This window comes from Neodiprion lecontei, chromosome 2 (assembly GCF_021901455.1).
Source record: "Neodiprion lecontei isolate iyNeoLeco1 chromosome 2, iyNeoLeco1.1, whole genome shotgun sequence".
NCBI classification, from domain to species: Eukaryota; Metazoa; Arthropoda; class Insecta; order Hymenoptera; family Diprionidae; genus Neodiprion; species Neodiprion lecontei.
The window spans coordinates 42253464-42271361 of record NC_060261.1 but is presented as its reverse complement, the minus strand read 5'-3'; the positions used below and the strand labels follow the sequence as shown (position 1 = coordinate 42271361).

The 17898-nt window shown below is 50.0% G+C and overlaps 1 protein-coding gene across 6 annotated transcripts in view; it reads left to right on the top strand.

Annotated features, from left to right (window-relative positions):
- LOC107222053 (homeobox protein homothorax) overlaps window positions 1–17898 on the top strand; it is a 297335-nt gene that overhangs the window by 96448 nt on the left and 182989 nt on the right. For all 6 annotated transcript variants that reach the window (XM_046730451.1, XM_046730450.1, XM_046730449.1 and 3 more), the window contains one exon: window positions 17063–17192. In XM_046730451.1, the coding sequence (XP_046586407.1) occupies window positions 17063–17192 (130 nt within the window). The remainder of the gene's footprint in view (window positions 1–17062; window positions 17193–17898) is intronic.

Genomic DNA, 17898 nt, shown 5'->3' with positions numbered 1-17898 from the left:
TTTCGGTCATAATATTTACACAAACGCTCCCAGGACCTCGACAGCCTCGTGGCTGAGGTTCGCCGATCGCTCCTATAATATCGAGCGGGAAAAAATCTTCGCCCTGGTTTCGTTGGCCTGGAAAGAGAATTATTGTCGGAATACCGGAGAGATTCGGCTTCTCTTGGAACGGTGTCGGGAATGTTGGGAGCCGACTCGTTGCAGGTTTGGCCGCAGGTTCCTCGCGGCCGCGACCGCGTCGATTCAACTCCACCTTCGGGTTCGTAACGTGGCCCGTGTTACCTACGGGCAATTACTCCGGGTGACTTGCACTCCACACCCCACGTCGCCGACTCTACAGTGGCTGAACACGAGCCGACCGGAGTTGCCAACTACGCCGAGTGATCCCCGAGTAAATATTGCGTTACCCTATAAGGTTGGCGTGACTTGACGGTCCTTAGGAAACCGCAGGGAACGCGGGCGCAGGATTCTCCATCGTCCGACGCGTCTCGGCTCCTCCCGCAGGGTCAGCGGTCAAGGAATTTATGCCGCATTCGGTTTTTCTTCGATTTAACGACTCCGCGTGCAGGCGAGAAACGATACGCCGATTATCCTTCCTCGTTCGCTATTCTTCATTCCTGCACCGCTTCTTCCTGGGTCGGGGATTGTCAAAATATTCGTATATATCACGGCTCGCGCGGTGGCGCGTTGATCTCTCCGTCTCTTCTTTACCGGCTCCTCGAGTTTTGTTTCCACCGTAATATCGCTGGCGTGAAGTTCAACCTTTTCTGGTGTAGTCTGCACACGGTGCACAGCCGAGGGTTTTGAAAAATAGGGTTGCTCGAGGGCCTCGAGGGGATCCAGGGGGAGCTGCCTAGATGACGAACACATGGCGCACATGGAAGCTCAACGACAGTCGGAGAAAGTCTTTTACCCCACAGGGGGCCCACGTGGTTTTCAACGGTACAGTCCCGGCAACTCGAAACAGCTCGCGCTGGATCCAGTTACCCGTTTCCGTTGAATTTCGAATTTTCACACGACGTATACCTTTCACGCAGGGCTGACTCTTGTACACTACCGGGAATTATTTCCACCCTCGTTAGCGGCGCTGCAGTTGTCGAGTTTTCAATTTATCACAAATTTCGAACATCAACGAAAAATTTCCCCTCATGGTTGCGAACGTTATCTTTCTTCTCTTCGATTCTGCTCGGAGCGTCGTTGATTTGATCGGCTTTTTCCGCGCGCAGCGAGTCTTCCGGTGTTTGTTTTTAATAACGTAAATCGACGTGCCCGGCGCGAAACGACGGCGGTCTCGATTTGGCAATTCCTCTCACGCCCGGTGTCTTTGACTATTACGTGCTGGACGGGTTATGGGTTCGTGTAGATCGTACTTACTCTGCAAGGTAGCGTGGCCGCGTACACAGTGTCACGTATCTCTCGGACCGTTCGACTCTTTACGATGCCCGAAGAGCGAGCGTTCGAAATAATATAGCAGACCCTTCGAGCGCAGTTCAGCGGTCGTCTGTCTCGACTGTGACAAAAAATGCGTTCAAAGTGGTTCGCTGCGGTCTTGGCTTTGCCGGAAAAGTCCAAGGGGCCCCTAATTTCTCATTTTCTTCTCCTTAATTCTTCTTCGACGTACGAAAGCGTGCGGTGGGCTGCGTCGTCGCAACGGAAGAACCGTAACTACGGTCAGCGATGAAGAGGTGGCGGTAATTGCAGGGTGCGAGCCCTGCAGCCACGCGCCTTAGACACGAGGTGCACCAGAGGCTGCAGGAGTCCGGGGTGGGTCTTTTGGGCCTTGCGCCGGCTCGCTTGTTCCGAGGATAAACGGCAGCGCAATTACCTCGAGGAATCGACGCCGCGTCAATGATTCCCGGAACCGAATAAAGGGAGTAACAATTTTCGAGAGAATGGATTCGTGTCTGTTCATCTCGCCTCACGAACCTCGGCTCGGTGGTGCGTCTCTCGATTTTCCACTCTTCGACTGCCGTCCGAACTCTCCGCGTTGGTATATCGTAAAATTCGTAAAATTGGGTTAACGAAGCGTGATTAGAGCCCGTGATTAGGGCGCGGAAACTTCGGCTTGCATGGCGCAGTCGTTAGTTGGCATTAGCGCGGCAGCTTCGTCCTGGCTAACTCTCAGCCTTGCCGCTCATACGATTTAGCGTCCAGGTAACGACCAACCTTTGCCAACGCTCCTCGAGAACGACAATTGGCCACCGAAACGCGAAAATCTATGTAAAGAAATTTTATCAGACAAAATTGATCTGGAAGCACGACTTTCAGATCCGGACCGCACCTGCGTGAGAATTATTCGGGTTTGTCTTCACGTCGAGGAATCGAATACTGTAAATCAAAATTAGCGGTATAGATTCGTTTTACTCGGAATTATAAGTCGATATTTTAACTGGAAACGGGAACCAGGGCCCACTTTGCACGCCGTGTAATTTCGAGCAGTGTCAGAGCGTGACATCAAGTTAGCTTATGTAATAACGCGGAACGGGTGTAGCCAGCGACAGTTCGGGCCCCGAAGTTCGGGGGCCTGGCTGCAAGGTGTCGAGGCTCTCCATATGTGGGTCGCTCGCACCCTTTCGGGTCCGCGAAGCGTGTTGAGGGTGTCTATCCAGTTCCAATTTGCCGCATCATTATAAGTAGTACAGGTATTGCGCCAAATGTTGCGCCGCTTCGACGTCGTGGTCATTACGTCGATACAATTCCCCCCTTCCCTCTCGTCGGCGTTTTTTATTTCTTTCATACTTTCCCTTTTTTCCTTTCTTTTTCTGCTTTTATTGTTTCGGCTCTTTCATTCTATTTTCCTTTCTCTTCCTTTTCTGTTTGCACTACTATCGAACCGTAACCATTTGCATCCGGTGGTACACCCCGCGGTCGGTCGACGTATTTATACCGGTTATTTTCTATGCAACGAGCTGCCAGTCGCGCTTGGCTCTCGGACGGGGTGAAATGGTCGTTAGGAAACGAGGCGCACGTTGAAACGCTCTCAAAGACAACACGGTACGTGTCGTCGGGCGGACCCGGCCAGGATAATGCCGATATAATGACACGCCTGTATGCAGAGAGAGAGAGAGAGAGAGACGGATTCTCGAGAATTATTCGTTGCCCTCGACCCCGTCGTCATTTATTTATTTATTAATTTATCAAAAATTCGTCCATACTATTTAAAAAGAAAACGTTTTCCTTGAAAAATTTTCTCCGTCATAGGTAAATGACGATAAATATATAGTATAATCACGGCGAAGAATCCTGACGCGTATATTACTCGGTGAGTTTTGTTTAGAGCTAACGGCGTACGTAGAGGTACACGTATAACGTACACGTTTAGGTATGCGGACGAGAGCGCAAGTTATCCTGTGCCATGCCGGCCGTATTAGCATAGGCTAATGAATATGTTAAATCAATTTCACAAAACAAGTGCGCCTCGGCGATCCTGAAACCACGTCCAACACTCGGCAAGCCGAGGCCTGTTATTATTGTAATTGCGGGCTGCGGAAAACGAGTGTAATGTGACGTGTGCGGGCGGCGGAGCACCCAAGAAGCCAAGCCAGAAGCTCGTTTGTTTAACGAGGGCGACGAATCTCCTGAGGATCGTTTTGACTTTTTCTCATTTCTCTCTCTCTCTCTCACCCGCTCCTTACCCTCCCTTTTTTTTATTTTTCATTCTCTTTTGCTTTTTCACCGATCCGTTCCGCGTGTCTCTCGACGAAACGCGAACGCGTTTTCAAAAGCACTTCTTAAGCTTTGCGAGAGAGAGAGAGAGAGAGAGAGAGAAATTTGATGTAGGAAGAAAAATCTGTGCCTTCCTCGTTCCGAAGGCGCGCGTCGTATTCACGACGTTTACGAAGCGTTAATAAGGAGCAGCGCTCGAGAGAATATCGTCGTTTGCTTAGCGCAGATTAGGCCCGCGTTGCTACCGCGAGTCAAACTTACGCAAGTATCTTATCTCGCGGTGAATCCGTAACCGTAAAGGGTTGCAACACACTCCGTAAACCAAGAAGCTCCACACGTGTCTGACAATGCGAGGTAGGTAACCAGGTATTTCACTCCGTTCCGAGGCATCGTCGGGAGATTAACCCGCGCATATAAACAATGCGTTAAAGTCGCACTCGAAGTAACGTTTCTTCTTTCCCGTCCTTCCCAACTTCATCCGTCCCAGCTTGTTCCTTTTTTTTTTTAATGATTTTCTTTATTGTTACATCGTATCATAATCCGATATAAATCGTTCCGCGACGATTTCTGGACGGGAAGATAGCGAGATATCAAGGTTAGCGGGCCCCGGGTTTCGACTGCGGCGGCATGGCGTAATACGACCGAGAAGAGACGCGTAGACGGTTGGGCGGATGTGTCGAGTGATGTACTTCCGGTTATCGAGCGCCGTCTGAAGGCTCAACCGAGGCTTTTGGTCGCCGGCGAGACGACCGAAACTCCGGGTGGCACCTGGACGAGCGTTTAGCTGCAGGAGCCGCTTCTCTCCTCGTCCTGATTAAATATGCGCAAACTTCGGGTTCGTCCCCGGGCGAGAACATCTGTTCCTTATTCCTCGTTCCATCGAGTCGTACGAAGAGAGCTTTTAATTTATCCAATTCAGTTCTTACAATTTTCAAATTCCCTCGACGAATCCGAAAATTAACCAAAAATTATTACTATCCCAGTTACACGCGCAGAATATATCTAATGACGGTCGTTCGCGTTGTTTCTTCTTCATTTTCTCTTGTCTTCCGCCTATACGTGTTACACATGCAGGTACCGTTTTATTATTCGGTGTTTTCTTTCCTTCGCCTCTTGCTCACTTTTACTTTATTTTTTTATCTTCTTCTTTTGTTTCTCCTTGTTTTTTTTTTTCTTTTTCGAATGCTTTACGCTAACTGTCTGCCGGCACGCACGTCGGTAGCTTGAATGGTTTATAATTGCTCCCCGGTTGACGTTGGCTGCCGCGGGACAGCAGTGGCGTTATTTACGCTACAGTTTCTGCCAACTTTTACGTTGTACCCTCACCTCACCCACTGCTGCTGCTCCGGAGCTCGTTCGGCTCGATGGGCGCCCCGAGACGGCGCCTGAACTCTTTGAAACCACATGTATACACCCGTCTGCATGTCTATATATTATTTTTACTCAGCCACAAAGACCGGAATCTTTATCTCGTACGTCAAAACATCGATCTAAATGGTTACCTGTCCTCGGGCGCAGCGCTAGCGCGCAGGAAATTGACCAGGAACTCGAAAAGTTTTTTTCGTAAAAAATGAAAAAACAAAAAAATAAATAAATAAAAGGAAGGAAAAAAGAAAACACCGAGATGTTAAAAAAAAGAAAACGACCAGGAAGAAGAAACATCCGCCGTACGACGGAATTCGATCGTGTCAAAACACATATTACATTGTACACGCGTACATTGTATATTCCTATGATGTACGCCGACGTCGCGACGCCGATCCATAATCACGCCGCGGGAGATTTAGATTCGAAAGAAGGGGAAAAGTGTTTTCTTGACCCGCAGGAATTTTTCACTCTCTGCGTACGCGTGACGTGTTTTCGCGGGGAAATTTGAAACTGTCGGGTAGATATAGGTGTACGGTTACAGCCGGGGCAATGAAACACGCACGCACACACGAGACCTGCATAGGTGTCCATAGGTCCGTATGTACGTACGTTTAAGCCACACTCTCGCTCGTCAAGTAATGGCCGCAGTAAACAAAACTGTTTAGTGAGGAGGCTCGTGCAGACCGCGGGGGGAACGCACCTGTCCCCCCATATAAATGTTTACAGCACCCAGTAAAAGTAAATTAATTCACGATTAGCATGCCCTCTGTACCGCGCCTCAGCACGCATCCTCTCCTCTTTCCTCCACTTCCTTCTTTCTTTTTTCACCCCGTCTTTATACCGCTCTTCCCAGTTCCTCGGACATGACTCATTGTCCGTCTGCTCCGACTGCACCAGGCCTTTCGGTTCCACTTTTTCCTGCACACTCATGATCGCTGCAATACGCCTTTTAATTTGACGCATTATCTAGTTTAGGCTAATCGCACCTATCTATCTGCTCGCTGGGTGGGAATCGCCACGTGGTCACCACGAACGATAGTGCCGGTTAATCCTTTGACGAGTTGGGCACCTTTCGTGTGTATCGGTGACGAGGCCGAGCCAAGAAAACAGTGTTCCTTCCAATTGCGTAATCCATGCGTTTTTGCTAATCCTTATCGGATTCGATTAACGATCGTTCCCGATTAACCGATCCACCGCGGCATTAGTAGAAATCGTTTACATCATTCGCTGACAGCGAACCGTGACTCGTTATCCTGAATTGACTCTAGCAGCTGTACGATGTACACGGTGTTATTTGGAACGGGCTCCGTGTGCATATGTGTATTAGTCAGAATATTAGAGACGAGCCTATCAGCCCGTTAATCCTCAGAGCTAGATAAGAATGCCCTGTTTGTGCGATCCGGCGATATTACGATGTTCACGTCACTCGACGCAGCGGCATACCTATATATGGATATGACAACGCGATAGGTTATATACGACGCGAGAAACGTAAACTATGCAAATTATTCGTCGGGGATTACAGTGATCGCGGAAGTGTTTTCACCGTCATCTAATCACACGGTAATTACTACCGATCTCTGTTGCTTTACTAAATTGTGATATTAACATCGCGTGTTCGAGAACCGAATAAACGACAAAATGGAGAAAGAAGAAAAAAGGCGAGGATCGCGAAAACACCGCGTCCCACCACCTCCTACCTATTCGAGCCTGCTCAAGGCTCATTGATTGGCTCCAACTGCATTGCGGAGCTCCGCGATACGCCGGCATCGATAGGCCTGCAGGTCATTGCATGGCAATTAAAACACGCAACGGCCACACCCCGCTCCGCAATCAGCGCAACATAAGCGTGTGAGTTACTCAGCTGCATGGCACGGTTCCAACCCGTTCTCACGATCTCCACTTACTCCCAAGATCAGGGAAAGTCAGGAAAAGTCGAAAACCGCGGCCGAATATGTAAGAAATCTTGTTATTACGGAAGTTTCAGTCGACACCTTGATTCCCCCTTGAATTCTCGTTCCCGTTGCACAACGGCTGGACCACCCGAAAGATTCGCGTGGCATCGAAGCTGATCTGTAGGACTCGAAAGAGCTGAGAGGTAATATTCGGAATACGACTTGAAAGCATCCGGCACTCGCATCAGTAACGACGAGAATCAATTTATTCGTTATCAGAGCGGTTAGTGTAGGTAAAACCGAATTACCCTCGCGTTTAAGCGCAGTCGAGCTGTTCTCGGGCAAGGATTATTAGAGACACGCGTTGAGGCCGTAGAGTCACTTGCACGGGAGCGTATCGTGAACTCACACGCAGGCACCAACATGAAGGAATGCCTAAATTATTGCCTGAATTATGAAGCGTGTGTCGCTTCGTAAGCACCCGCACGTACCGACAATAACACGAGGCTCGTTGCTCGACGGAGGTGGAGAAGAAGGTGGCGACTCTCTTCCCCATTAGTCTCTGGCCTGCAAGGTACAAGCGAGGAAGTAACCCGGGTACCAGAAACCCCTGGTTGACATGTGGATTACTGCCGCACTTGACCCATCGCTACGTCTAACTCTTCTTTTCAAACCAATACCCTCCGTCCCGCGTGTCAGGACCAACATTCCACGCACCCGTCCTCAATTATCGCAGCTATTATTACTCAGTCACATCGTGGCTTACCTAGGCCAACAGGCTTTCGTATGGTAATAAAGTTGCGCACCTGTAAGCCTGTCTTGTCTTCCTTCTCCTCGTCGCGCACCTTCCAACACCGTTTTTACTCACCCGAGTAACTTAGTCTCGGAACACTGCATTGTAACAGCGGTCCTCGAATGGTCAAGGTCATGTTTTCTGCAACAATTATTCCGACTTCTCTCAACATTTGTCGATCATGGTCGTTTGTAGAATTACTTCCACGAGGGTTTGAGGAATTGAGAAGCTAACCGATGGTCAGGCTTGTTGAGATGGTCGAAGCTTGTAAAAACTGTATAAGGTCAAGGTTGCATTTCCTTCAGCAAAGATTTTTTGCCAGTTTCGACGCACAGCCAAAGCGGAGGAGAACTTGACTCTTACTTTGACAAGTTTGAGAGTCACAAAGACGTGCCGAATTGTCTGTAAAAATATTCAGCCGCTTGTCAGAGTTTTCCGTGCGTAGGGGGAAGAGAGATGAGACGATGCTGCCGGAAGGTGGCATGGTGTACGAGAATGAGCGAGTTGTAAAGTATTTTATTTTTTATCACGTGTGTTGCGGGGTGGCTCGGAGGGGCCCGTCGTATGTGGCTGGGAAAGAAGACGCGAGTGACACTACCGGGACCAGCCATATCCCTGATGGGATACGCAAAGCGAGCAGAGCACACGACTATGCTTTCATAACAATTTGCATCCAGCGGTGTGGCCCGCGCGAGCATGCGGCGGTTTGCATTAAATATGAATGCATTTTATGGCACGGGGTCATATTCCTCGTATATTTCGAAAGGGCGAGAAGAGAAGAGAAGAGAAGAGAAGAGGAGAGATGAGATGAGAGGAGAAGTCGAGGAAAAAAGCCGGCTCAGAGAGCCCGCGTATTCCCTGATGCCGTGCGATCAAACCGTGACATCTTCTGCAGGTAGTCCCGCTTTCGGGTATCCAGATATGCGGGGAAACGTGCGGCTCCTGCGAGATAACCGGGAGCAAAGAGACAGACGGACGGACAGGCGGACGGGCAAACCGACGGACGGACGAGCGACGTGGATCTCACGTCTCGGAGCCGGTATCAAAGATTCAGATATAGGTTACAGCGCCCGTATCTCTCTCACCCCCTTGCGGAGTCCTTCCGAGTCCCGGGTAGTCGCAGATCGCGCTACGTTGGTTAACCGACCTCCCACATATAATCTCGTCCTCCTCTCCCTTTCGCAGGCAAAGAGTCTTGTCTCTGTATATTCTACTCGACCGTAAACATATACCTGAAACTTTGTCGAGCCCCATCCGCCACCCTTGAAACGTATGGCGTACTCCGTGCTCAGTGGTGGGTGCGTTCTTTCCTCTGCGTATGCAACGTCTGGAATTCAGGGACAAGTTTAGCCATCTCGACGATTACACAGATTATTTTTATCCGTTGCTTTTCATCGAAGAGTCGCAACTATCTCAAAATGTTGTACTATGCCTAGTACAAAAATGGAAAAAATCGTGACCTTGATGTATCCGAAGCAGGCAATTTGTGTCACATTCAATGGGGCTGATAAGATTTTGGACACCGACCCTTTACCGCGAGGTAGAAAAAGTTCGAACAAAGGTTGGGCCGGTTTTTCAGGGTGAAGTTAAGAAAGGGCCTTGGACCGTGTCCGGTTTAAATCGTGCGGTCTTCTCGCGGTTTGTTGGAAAAAGTTGGTCACCTCAGAGTCTAAGAAGTCGTGTGGCATGGGCGCGGGCCCGGAGCGTGCTGTTTCTCTCCTTCTCGCTCTCTCTATTCCCCTGCACGGCGGGAGCTAAGGACTTACATGTACCGCGCAAGAAGAGTGACCGTTGTCAAGGCTCTGCTTGTCCCTCGGTTCATCTCTTCACCTTCAGCGGTGCTCACCGACACCCCGTATGACCGGATCCGATAGAAATGGCAACCGAGTTGACAAGATGGACCTTCTTGTTATCGTCGGAGACCTCGCATCACCACCTAGCCATAATTTGCCTCGCGTGGATGTCTGAAGAACAGCAAAGCAGCGCGGCAGCGTATAAAACGTGTAAAAAGTAGAGTCGAACGACTGCGCGTCACTGGACGACGGTTAATGCGATCGCGGGGCCTGATTAAGCCCCGTTCAACGGTGTCTCGCCTAGTCCTGGTTGGTGAATCGTCGGGTGGACTTTGGTCGGTCACCACCGATCCTACCGGAGGTGCTCTAGAGCGGCAGAGTTTGAGCGTCATGCGCGATCGCGGGTGCCGGATGGCTCGGGTGGATGAGGGCCGTCACCGCAGACACATGGACGTCTGGTCCGGGGAGGACGCGGGGGAGTCTTATCCCGAGGGAGAGCCAACACGGGAAACCAATTAGCCGTAGAACCACGCCACCAGATATGAGCCTGTATTTGGTCCTGCTGCTGGCTCTTCTCCTCCGTCGCTTTTGCCACCTCGGAGAGCCGTTTCTGATGCTGCGCTGCTGCCGTTGCTCAGCACACCTCAGAATGTTGTCCGTCGGTTCGCTATCTGCTAGCTGTGGGACGTGGTCCGGCAACGCGAGGCGAGCGCGCGATACGCGCAGCGCTACACGTATACCCACGTACCGCCATATCGCGCGAACGCATAACGCGGCGCAGCCCCTTTTGGCCTTTGCTTTTCCCCGTTTCTTTATTCTTTTCTTTTCACCGATCGTTCCGACGGCGCGAGTGAGAGCGCGGCTATTGAGTTATGAGGTATGCGTCGATATCGGGATAACGTTGCCACGTACGTCACGATACGCCCGAGGACCTTCTTTCTTTCCCTCCATGTGTTTTGGTTTTTTTGTCAATTTTTTTTTTTGCTTTCCACATCTCCCAGAGAAATTTCTTCTCGCTCTGTCCATTCCCTATCACATCTACGGGTCTCGCCGCTGCACGGAGTGCCGCGATATCGTTCTCTTATCTCTTCGCCGCCTCTCGCTGCACCGGCAGTTTCGCCTTCCTCGGACGGAATAACCGCGAAGTGTTTCTCGGTGCGATCGGCCATGGCGTCCGTCATTTCTATCGCGCTTTTGCCATGGCCTCCGCGTACCCGGGACTGCAACATTTTGTGGCCTGCGATCATTTGGGAGTCTAATTTATCGAGCGGATAAATTAAAATGAACGCAGAGCCGGCGGTCGGTTCGCTGCTGGCCGCGCGCTCGTCGAGAAAGAGGGCCTCGAAGGAGACTGGAAAAAGAGTGAGAGGGCCCGTGATTAGGGAGGAATGTTGATTAGATCCATCAGCTGGACGAGAGAGCGGTCTCCGATCCTTCCCGCTGTACCCCTCGCCCTCCAGGTCTCCCGCCCTGCGCCGCTTCTCAGCAGCCTTTCAAAAACTCCACGAAGGCTCCTCGAACCAAAGGACCTGGCCCGAGTTTCGTGGCTAGAACTCGCCCCAGGCAGTGGCGCAAAGCTACGATCCATCTTTGGTGTTCCAAATTTTTTTTCCTACTCGATTTGTGGTTTCATTGGAAGCTTTCGATCATTTCCGGCATCCATCGTGTGTGAAAGATACGCTCGTCGTGAGGTGTTCGCAAATCTCGCCGAAGAAAGCAGAACCAGAATTTCATCAAATCGCACTGTTCCATCTCTGCACGATTAAGCGACCGTTGTAAATTTCTTACCGAACATTCGTGTCGGTCAGTGAATGGCATATGGCCCAGTGCTGCTCAGCTCAACGGACCGCTGCCGAGCTCCTTCCCAGTTTCGAATTCCTCTCGTGTTCGTGATATTTTCTTTGCTCTTTTCTCTGTCGATGATTGCAAGAAATCGATCACGGGGTTGCGGAAAGCTCGGGAGGCGCACGAAGAGAGAGAGAGAGAGAAAGAGAAAGAAAAAATAAACAGAATTATAGCGACGAGGTTTGTTAACTGGAAATGATGGGCGTTTCGATTCGTAGATGGTGGTGCTCCGATGCCTTGTACCATCTGACATATAATACGTCGTCCTCTCGAAACTGCAGAGTATATGGTAGCGATTCTAGACTATGACGTCATCGCTCGAACGATACGCGTGTGAGTGTAGAGTCATTGTTCACGCGTTGCTGAAACTGGTTTTCCATCGCGTTCTCTCGAACCTTTGGGCTCGATTTCCTGAATTATCGGACAAAGCGACGAGCGAGAAGGAAAGGGAGATGAGAGAGATGAAAGGAGTTTCTGTGCGCGCGTGTGTGAGTGTGCGTCGGAGAGAGGTAAATTACAGCCAGATAATTCCTCCTTCTCTGAAACAGACGCGATACTAATCTCTTGGCTGGAGGAGCCCAGACTCTTGGAAAAGGAATAAGTAGGAGAGTCGCAAAAGAAAAAGAATATGAAAGAAACAGAAACAGTCACAAATAAGAAAACGACAGTGTGTCCGTTTCGCATCAGTTTGTTGCTTCGTATAAGTAACTGTGAATCTGTTGTTTAATTCTGGGACCCAGTCTCCAGCGGTGCGGACCCACCACCATCACCATTACCATTCCCATTTCCATTTCCAGCCCTTACTGCGGTAGGCACCCGCAGTGTTTCGTCCAGTGGCGTAGGGCCGGATGGTCCCTCGGAAAAGACAGCGGTAGAAAATCTGGCGAACAACGAATCTTACACAGAGAAACAAACAAATGTCTCTCGCGGTAGGAGTAATAAAAGGGAATGCAAAAGGCATATTTCAAAGTATTTTCATAGCGCGCGTCAAGCGGTTGACAACGCTGCGACACTGGTGGGCGTAAAAAGTGGAAATAAAACTAACAAAGAGAGAGAGAGAAGGAATGGAGAAAAAAGCCAACAACCACCAGAAAAAGAGCGTCAAGACTCGTAAAGTTAGCGCGTCTTTTGTCTAATTGAGAGGCAACTCTCTCTCGCTAGGACGTCGAGAGGCAGGCGTCGTTATTGGTTGAACCAGCATCACCGCGGGGTCAGGGTAGGCCGCGAAGGGAGAGGAGATCGGCTCGAGAGGAGGGCGCCGATGGCTGGTCGGTGCGGAGCGGCGGTAGTAAGCGTCGTAAAAGCCCCCAGCAACACCCGTGCTACAAATCTGACTCTGGTTTTATTGACAAACAAAATCCTAGGATTCCATATTTATGGTACCGTGGACGAGGAGGAGCGGCGGGTGGGGGGGGATGCTGCCGGAGAATCCGGGGGTTGCTACACTCCGTCGTAAATTTGTTCCCTTTATACAGGGACATAAATTCTTCCGGGGTTGGCGCACCGGCGGGTGGGGTCAGGTGTTTGCGGACCTCGTTAAGGGCTGAAGCCATCCGATCCTCAACCCTTCCGTGGCCCCTGGCGTGCAGTAAAAGAAGATTCTCGGGGCCCGAGACCCAAATCGCGGGACGCCACGCGCGCCACCCATCACGAGGCCCGGCCGTCCGAAACTCCGATCTCTGGGGGTGAAGGGAGGGGCAAACCTTACCGGTCGAGAACTGTCGGGTGTCGGGTTGTCGAGCGAGTTGACGTAACAGAAAGATAAAACGTTGACTTAAGGCAATGCTGCAATAAATCGTAAATATGATCCTTTCGACTCCGACCGCCGCTCGGATTCATACGGGCGGAAAACACCGCGTCTTTTAATCCTCCCGCGATTCCGCCCGAAAATCTTGTCCAAGGTTGAGTTCAACCGCCTCTGCAGATCCATCGGCTCGCCTTGACAATGTTGCGAGGCAGGGGCATAATCTGGACACTTCTCTCGTCCGCCGCGTTGCAGCAGCCGCCGCCACGCCGGTGGCAATAAATTAATTGCAGAGATTTACCGCATCTCAGTGAACGGTAAGCCAGTCGCACGACTAATGCTCCCGGCTAATTATATAATTGTATACCATTAAGGGGACCGATTAATTCATACCCACGGTAACGTTATGCAACTGGAAGTCGTTTCGGCGACCGGAATTATCCCGATTCGCTGGCAGTGGGAGAGTTCCGTTGCACCGTGGCTAGAGACGCTTAACGCGGTGCGTATATTACCCGCGATTAATTTATTACTCCAGTGTGACGTCTCGCGTGTGCCACCGGAAGTTGCGGCGCGGTCCCCGTTCAACGGAGAAACAAAGCTGCTCACCACGACGGACGCTTCGGAGCTGCAGGGATCGCTGTCCGGCGCGATCACGAATTTCGAGAGTTCCGGGGGCCCGCGTTGGTAATTGATCGAGGCTATTTGAGCCTAACTAGTCTCGATTAAACGCAGAGCACACACGGCCAACTCCCTCCTCGGAAATATGCTCTCGGCATATGAAGCGAGCGATCCTATGGATATAACAGACGAAAGGCGCACACGCTTCCAATACGAATTATCCACTCTTCTTCGACGCTCTTCGACGAGACCAGTCGCACTCCGCTCTGGTTCCAGGTTCCGCATGCGTCCGTGTCTCTTATACCTACCGGGTTCGAACACCCGTCAAAACCCATTACTTGCTCGCTTACTCGACCGACCGTCTGTATTATTTATTCCATCGATGTAGCACGGCTGATAGGGATATACCGTAAGCTCGATCACAAACCAGAGACCTCGGAGCGGTCAGCCCGTGGACAGAACCTTGAGAGTCGTCAATCCGGCCGCAATATTCAATGCCTATGACAGAATTACGTGCGCGGTATGTATGTTGGTTCGGGCGATTACGTTCGCATCTTGTTTTTCTGTTTCACACTTGGACACGAATATGGTCGACGCGAATTGTCTTCGGGACGATTTTGTGAACGGTGGCACCGATCTGCGAGAAAATTAATCAGAGACCAAACTGCACGAAGACATCCGTTAGAAATTGTTGAAGATTATCGTGGTCACACTGACAGACATCCGGCAGTATCGTCACTCGTGTTTCTGATGGAGAACTGATGACCGATTTCAACGATTTGACGAGCTAATCAGAACTAGGATGACGTAACAAAGTTTGAGGAGAATATAAGGAGGGTGTGTCAAGGTCAAGGTTGGAAGTCATCATCGAGCCACTGCATAAATCAGGAGATAAGAACATTGTGATCCAAATAGTTGGTGAAACTATTAGCGACACATTCGATGACCGTGAGCTTGATTTCCAAAAGGATGTGCTTTATCAGCGACCAGATGACGTGGAACTACGCGTTCCGATGTGAATTACCGCAATGTTTTGCAACGGATCACTTGTATGCTCGTTGGGTAAATCCTACTTTGAAGAAAAATGTGACCAGGTTAACAATGAGTTTGCATTGGCGCACTTTTTTGGCATGAACGCTTCACTTTGCAAACGAATTCGCGAAGTAGCAGATCACTCGAGGAGTTCTATCATGCTGTGAAAAGCGTGAGTAAACATCTCATCTGGCTCATTTCTCTCTTTGTTGTCGAACTGCATCCGACGGCGATTCGAGCGCAGCAGCAACAGCAACGACAGTGCACCAAGTCGTAGATATTGAGCATCGTATACGAGTTCGTTCGCTCTCCGAGCAGCTCGCTCGACATTGCTTTTAACAGTTTATCACTGCATCGACACAAGTCATCACGTACGTGGACCCCACCACTTAAAAAAACCGGCGGACCAACGTTTAGTAGGAAGTGACGTCACGTCAGATCGCCAGAGCCTCGGAGAGGAGAGGAGAGGAGAGGAGAGAAGGTGGCTCCGCACGTTGGCGACGGTCGACGGTCGGCGAAGGGCGGCCAGGGGGCTGAGGGGTACGGCTATACTCGATGTATCCGTATGTACGACGTACCCACATACTCGTATGGCAAAAGCGTATGGTAATGGCATGGCTGGTGGAGGCAGGCAGGCAGGCAGGCAAGCCGGAGGCCTTGCTCGTTCGAAATACTCGAGCAATTACCGAAATACGTGACAAGACGACGCGACGTCTCGTGTCCGCGGAGAGGGTCTCTCTCTTCCTCTTTCTCTCTCGCTCTCTCTCTCTCTCAATATGGTACGTGTGCACCATGCGTACCTGATTACACCACGAAAAAATTCGATGCCAATGTTAGACAGTGCACGGATTTGCGCCGTACACTCTGCAATTCGTCAATGTTTATTAATAAATAACACTTGTTCATGTGAAAATGTGAACGGTGCTTCACCGGAGGTGCGATCGTTGCCGATTAACGTCGCACGTTGCAAATCACTACGGAATTCCATCGACGTCGAGAGTTGAGAGCCAGTGCGTATAACTGCAGATTTTTTGCAACGTTAGTAATACTTGTACGAGGTGTCTCTGTCCGTTGGTGACAGTGAGTCGCAGCTTGCGCGCGATTCCGCACCCACGCGTCTCGCCCGCTGCACATTCGCGCCGCATTGACACCTTCGCTGCAATTGCACCCGACTCACCGTGGGTAGGTATAACATACTTGCGGTATCCACACCTTGGAGATAGCACCGAGAACTGCTGCAGGCTCCGGGCTGATCGTGTCTGGTTCTTAGCAGCAGCAGCAGCAGAGGTCTGGCCAGTGGGAAACCCGGCGACGGCCGATGCATTATTTATGTACCTCTCACTTACTGTAGGTAATAGCGCCTCTCATAGAATATCTCTAGATTCCTTCTCTGCTAATAGTTCCAGCCCATCTTCCCTCCTCCGGCTACCAAGCCTGTACTTTCCGCAGGCGATAACTTGATAGTTGTGATAATATCGCCGGGCTTGTAATTATCGTTGTATAATCATAGATTCGTTTTACATGTTTATTTTTGCTACAATATTAAGTATCGAAACACGCGTTTTGCAGGTTGTCCGCATAGCCGAACGGCTCTCCCGGATTTATCGGAAGTTTTCCTCCGGCTCGGTCTTGGAATTTTTCTTTCTGGTTTTTTCTACTTTCTTTATGATCGTGCTTCTTTTTTTAAATTATAATTAATCCCGTCTCGTGCCTGCGCGTGCAGCCGTTAGCCGACTGAGAGGATTATAGTTTGTTTGAAAAATATTCCGCGAACGGGTAAACTCGGTGGGAAATGGATGGATAGAGCGATGGATGGATGGATAGAACCTGTTACAAGATATACTGTATAGTTAGCGAAGCCAGCGGAAGGTTACAGAGCCAACTTCGGTCAGTAGCAAGCGCCATCAACATATTCCTTCGGCTTCCATACACTCTCCCAGTAATATAAATTTTTCCAAGATTTTTCACGATAAAACAAAATGGAGGAATGAAAACGGGGAAAAACACGAACCGAGAAACGGATAAAACTCCAACGTCGCATAAACGTGCAAACGTAAAGATCCAACAGCACGCGGGAAATTCGATTCCCTGTCATTTATTATTTCGCCGTTTCTGCCGTGCAGGGTCGCTGAACGCTTGCTATTCATCTTGGTAGTTCTTATTCTCCTCCGCGCGTTTTCCCTACTTCTTCACTATCTCCGTTCTCATACCCGCGGCCCCGTCGTGCGGATCGTTTAAATATTTTAATATGTATTTATTATCGATCCGGTGTGCCGTTGCTAATCGTTCTGTTTTTCTTCCCTTGCAGAGGCCACCCTCCTCGTCGCTATCGTACCCCGGACCGGGCGGCAATGACGACGCACGCAGCCCCGGAAGTGGCGGCACTCCCGGACCCCTCAGCCAGCAGGCGCCCACAAGCCTGGACTCCTCTGACCCCGGTAAGTCAACAAACTCGAAATATCTCCAGCTCGGTAACCTAGATGGTCGCACTCTGCGGTATAGGTGGAAAGGTAGCTGTGGATAAACGGATGCTATGCCAACGACAAAAAACATAATAATAAATCCATTCATTCGGCAATACCATATGGAATAATTGTCGAGGTCAGAGATATAGGCAAAGAGAAAGATTTACGGGTTCGTCCGTTGCTCGTCTCATGAGAAACAGCTCACGGGTTTGTAACGCATACGTTCGACGTTAAGGTTAACTAGTTAAGTATTCGGTGAATGTAATCGACTTAAGGTATTCACAGGGATTTTTGTGTTTCGTTGTCGTTTTTTTTCTCTGTTTCTTTTCGTTTTCTTATTCCACTTTACTTTATTTTTTATTCTTTTGTTTTTATTTTATCCTTCATTCTTTCAATAAACTTCGCCGCACGAATTTGTATGCGTTGTAGTATAGTCCTTCTTGAATTACGGTTTAAAATTCCTCCTGTCGTCGTCGAGTCCAGCGCTGCACTGAGTGAGCCTGTAAGCGAGCGGGGATCCTTAAACTCTAGTTCGTTGCCTTCTACGCACGAGTCAAGTTTGACTCACAATTTTGTTGTCGAATATCGTTCGAGCACTCGGCGAATTTTCTTTCACACAAGTAGACCAGATTGAGGCGTCTCGAAAATCGTCCACGTCGTCTCGCCGCTCGACCGATGG